This window comes from Penaeus japonicus, unplaced genomic scaffold (assembly GCF_977035675.1).
Source record: "Penaeus japonicus unplaced genomic scaffold, GWHDUDI00000001_assembly GWHDUDI00000037, whole genome shotgun sequence".
Taxonomy (NCBI): domain Eukaryota; kingdom Metazoa; phylum Arthropoda; class Malacostraca; order Decapoda; family Penaeidae; genus Penaeus; species Penaeus japonicus.
In genome coordinates this window covers 9095424-9100423 of record NW_028234439.1, presented here as the reverse complement: position 1 = coordinate 9100423, position 5000 = coordinate 9095424, and the positions used below count along the sequence as shown (strand labels likewise).

General features: G+C 43.5%; 1 protein-coding gene across 1 annotated transcript in view; it reads right to left on the bottom strand.

Moving 5' to 3' along the window:
• Positions 1-234: 234 nt before the first annotated feature.
• The window catches only part of LOC122265612 (dipeptidase 1), a 5159-nt gene continuing 393 nt past the window's right edge, over positions 235-5000 (bottom strand). Inside the window, exons 2-11 of the mRNA XM_043034995.2 lie at positions 4834-4991; positions 4408-4564; positions 3771-3903; positions 3299-3449; positions 2995-3070; positions 2281-2457; positions 1932-2016; positions 1540-1615; positions 1012-1150; positions 235-474 (exon numbers count right to left, since the gene is read on the bottom strand). Of these exons, the coding sequence (XP_042890929.2) occupies positions 379-474; positions 1012-1150; positions 1540-1615; positions 1932-2016; positions 2281-2457; positions 2995-3070; positions 3299-3449; positions 3771-3903; positions 4408-4564; positions 4834-4970 (1227 nt within the window). The 5' untranslated portion in view covers positions 4971-4991 and the 3' untranslated portion in view covers positions 235-378. The remainder of the gene's footprint in view (positions 475-1011; positions 1151-1539; positions 1616-1931; positions 2017-2280; positions 2458-2994; positions 3071-3298; positions 3450-3770; positions 3904-4407; positions 4565-4833; positions 4992-5000) is intronic.

The window sequence follows — 5000 nt, the reverse complement described above, 5'->3', positions numbered from 1 at the left end:
ATATGTTTTGATAACAATTCATGCTCATGATCAATGTTTTCGAGGCGATTAAGTAGGTCTAAAGAAATACTTTTGTGAAACGTTGCAAATCTCTATTTTCGACACAAGTCCGTCATTTTCCTGCTTATCTGTCATCTGTTTTGTTTTCATCTTACGAGTGTATTTTCACTTGTGGTTCGTGAGGGCTATTATTTGTTTACATATTCGTGAAATAAAACAAAAGAATAACTGCTCCACAAGTGTTGCTATTTACCAAAAACGGCCAAGATGAAACAAGAGAAGGGCCATATATTGAAACGGGCTGGTGTGCTGCATGCATTTCATTAGCAAACGATGTAACGCAAAGGCGAAAAGAATTGCACTGGCGATGGCAGTCCCTCAGGGCCAGGGATTGGAGCAAGTGAGGTGACCGGCGACGTCCTCGGCGGGGATGAACTGATCCCAAGGAACCTCGCCAGCCAGCTCCTCCCGCACCTGTGAATGATATTAATGTAATGAATTACCTTATCTAGTTGTATGAAATCCCCAGTGAACAAAACAATTACATTGATTATGAATCGCAACACCTCCTTTGGATTCAAAAGCATTCCTTGGTTCGTTCTTTGTATATTTCTTGTTTCTGTTTCAGTGATCTTCAAGTCTACCATGGGGTCTTGTTTGATTTCCATTTGCTTTATGAAATCTTTCCTCGTAAGAGTTGTTGCGTGCATGTGTGTGTGAGAGACCGCATCGGTTACCTATGCAAGTATATCTGAGCCAACTCACGGCCTTGCTTATGAAAATGAAACAGCAGATGAAATATTGCACTGTGCACAAGAAATAGAGACGGGTCCCTCAAAGAAAGAGCAGAATGCAACATGTGGCACTTTCCTTAGAAATCGACTCGCTCTTTCCCTTTTTGTATAAACACGAAACTGGCGCACATCGAATGAGTTTCTCTTCTGTTTCTTCCCACTCATTAACAAACACTATTCAATCATAGATCATAATCAACGCAAATCAGCGCCTTACTCTCTCGGCCTCCCGGAGGGCGCGAAGGACGTTGAGACCCGCCAGTTTCTTGAGGTCCTCGTCGCTCCACCTCGGGTCCAGCAGCAACTCGGCGAACAGGTTGGGATATTTGCTCACGTCCTCCAGCCCTTGGGGGACACTGGAACACGAGTGCGAGTTTCTTTCATTTACGACGATGACTTTTTTTTAGAGATTTCAAATATAGAACTAGAATGTTATCACAAATTTTAACTTATAAATACTCTGAAGATGTCGGATGGTTTAGTACGATCAACACTTGTTATGTGACATATCTGGTTGGTGTTAAATTCCGCTCTGGAACTGTCCGTTAGTTCTGTTCTGGAAATTTATCCCACTCTGTGCTGAATTCAGTCCAAATACCCTGTTATAATCTAATGTTACATTCCTGTTATGAAACTTCTTTGTATCACTTTTTCTGGCAAACAATAAATGAACATTGCTAACAATAGTATTGTAATCATACATGAGTGTGTGTATGTATGTGTGTGTGTGTGTGTTTCTACTCACGAGTTGATGCCATCAAAATCGCTCCCAATCCCAACATGGTCTACTCCGGCGACGTCTCGAATGTGGTTGATGTTGTCTGCAAGGGATGAGACGGTTAAGTATTATTCACGCTGTACTCCTTTATATCAAGAACACAAAACACTAACATGAAATGAAGCACAAAAATCCAAAGTTCGAGTAAGATAGTACATACTCCTTAACCAGAGAAACTAAAAACAATTCACATTCATTGTTTTTCCTTCACGAGCATCATACCCGAAATGTCCTCAATTTTGTTTCCTTATTTTGTTGTAACAGTATTGTATTGCTCTACGTGTGCTGTTTTGATTCCCATGAACTATCACAAGAGGCAAGGGATCGGAACCCAAAAAAATGAACTGTAAAATACTCGCCTACGATGTCCCTGACGGTCGCGTCGGATGAGCAGGACAGGAAATAAGGGAAGAAGTTGACCAGCACAACGCCGCCATTTTCGGGCTGAGGGTAGTTCTCTTTTGTTTTTGTTTTTTATCACTTTTTATCGTTGTTTTAGAATCTCAAAGCGAGAAAATCATATAAGGTTAGATTGAAAATATTAATCATTAGATGAAGCAACAGGAGCAGCCCGATCAACACGATCGTAGCAAGTGTTCTGTGCATTGTGATGTGTGTGCTTGCAGCGCGTATTTGTACTTCCGCGTCAGCAAGGTCATAAATTCTGACCGCTTGCAACGTTCCTTTCAAGACCACCTCGATACTCACCATCCTCGCCAGCACGTCGTCTGGAACGTTCCTTGTGATGTTGCAGAGGGCGCGGACGTCGCTGTGTGAGAAGATGACGGGCGCGCGGGTGATATTCAGGACACGGTGCATGGTCCGGGACGCCGAGTGCGAGATGTCGACCAGCATCCCCAGCCGATTCATCTCCTTCACCACGAGCTGAGGTTATGGGCTTAGGATGATTTTTCTGAGGTCAATGTTCTTTTTACTGATTTTTATGGCTGATCTTTCACCAGACTTGCTCGATGAAACTAGGACTAATTTGGGTGTGATGACTAGATATTTATTCCAGAGTGTTGATACGAATAGATAAGGATTTACTAATCATTCAGCTGCATATATTTTACATTTCATTTCTCGATGTAGAACGTCACTGACTTCAATCTTATTTTGAAAAATAAGTTTTTATCAGTCATGTTCGGTAGGCTACTTATAACTAACCATCCCGAGATTAAGGACCGCCACAGCAATGCCATGTGCGTAGAGCAAGATTAACCTTACCAGAAACCTGCCATATGCATCCCCGGAATTGTTTAGTAGTTACTGATGCTTTCTTTTATATGCGACTTTAAAAACCGGCTCTTTAAAGACAGAGTTTTATCCCTCTGACTTGGCTGAGAGCATAGCACCCGAGAGGCCATCGGTCGCTTTCCTTTAGCACACGAAATGCTGCAAAACGGCACCACTTGCACTGACCTCTCCCCAGGCTGTGAGGCCGTCGAACTCGAGCTCCTTGTTGTCTGTTTGTTCTTCGACTACAGAGCTGTCTGCCCTGGAATAAAGGGAAGCAGATTAGGCCTTTGTAATAGTTTAATTTGCTGTGTTCCTTGATCTTAAAATGGTGCATCATATTTGATACTCTGACAGTGTCAACTTACAGTTCGTTTAAAGTTGAAAGAAATTGTATGAGGTATGGCAATTTTTTCACCCAAATTTTCCTCGATTATTGGTCATTGGCAAACACAATCAAATAGAACCAAACGCGAACCAACCGACTCACCACGGGTTGTTACAACTGTGTGTGAGCGTCATGTAGCGGACGCCCTCGCGGTAGAACGCCCGAAGAACCGCCAGCGAAGAGTCCATGCTGTGGCCGCCCTCCACGCCCAGCAGGGACCCGATCTTTCCGAGGGCGTGCGCCTCCTCGACCCCTGGGAGATACGTTGCCGTTTTTGTGATACGGTGTGTGAAGGGACGTACGTGTACGTGTGTGTGTGTGTGTGTTTGTGCGTACGTGTACGTGTGTGTGTGGTTGTGCGAATCCGTGTATCATTTGGGATTTGATGCGTGTGATCATTCAAATTATTGTGTATAGCATGAATTAATCGCCTGATGTCTAACCCTCCTGTCATATTCAGATCAATCTGATGTTTAAGGCAATGATAAGAGGTTCCTGATATTAGTGGAAATGATTTTTTTCCAACTAATAGCAAACCAAGACTTTGCTAACGTAAGCACGACATGACACGTGCCCTTTGCCGTTGTTACAAAGAGAAGGTCTTCCTGATACTTGTCGAAGAGCCTCTTGAGCGCGTCTATCTGCTCGAGCGTCTGAGTGGCTGCGTTCTTGTACTGCGAGGAGCACGGCACCCAAACGCTCCAGAACTGTGGGATCAAGGATTTTTTTTATATTCTTATGAATCTGTGTTTATCGATACGGCACTGGCATTGGCACGATACCGATATTGCCATCGTACCGCCACTGAAAACATAGTTTTCGGTTTTTGTCATGGTACCGCCGCAGGATTACTGAGATCCCGATTTTTTCGCTTTGGAATCATTACATGCATGATGACATATCATTTGGTGAGAGATCACAATAAGTAACTCGTTAATTAACTACCAATTGCCCTAACCATTGCCTGTGTAGGCAACTCAATGTATTTTGCATGGCAACGTCGTTCGTGATGCCCAGAGGGTATGAATTTATTGCCTGTTATTATACCTAGTAATTCTATCTGTGATGTGCCACTACTGTCAATCGTTCACAAAAAGAACTACATGGTGCTTTATATCCCCAAGATCTGCAATGCCCACGAGAATCGCTAAAAAATGCCCTTGCAGAAACATCTTTTTTACCTCAGGACATCGCCATAGCCACCTACCTACCTGGCCGCCGACCTGCCCTGCCCTAAGCCTCGGCAGGTCAGTCTGCGAATATTCCATCGACGCCCAAGGCTCGATCTCCGTCAGGTTCTTCTCGAAGGGGAAATCTTCAACCCGGTTCTCCAGCGCCTCCCGGATGTTCGAGGCCAAGTCGTTGTGTCTGCGGGAGGCGGGACACCAAGCATAATGATATTGCAGACACCACATCATTAGTGATAATGTTATGGGTAAGAATGCCAACGATAACACTAATGGTAATATTAATTATATTAATGGTAATAACAGCAACAACAATGGTAGTAAAGATTAAGATAATAACCAACCAAGATAATGATACAAAAATGATAATGATAACACTAATAATGCCAATACTCTTAATAATCATATGATAATGATAATGATCATAATAACCCAGAGATTGCGACATACCCATCCACAAGCGGGACTTCCGCAAGGAGAGCACGGGCGTGGCTCAGTCTCTCTTCCTGTGATTTACCTTCCGGCGAGGCGTGAGAGGCCGCCCACCTCATCACGAATAGCAGATGCAGAATCTTAAGTAGCTGCATGTTTTAGTTCATGTGTAGTTACTGTACATG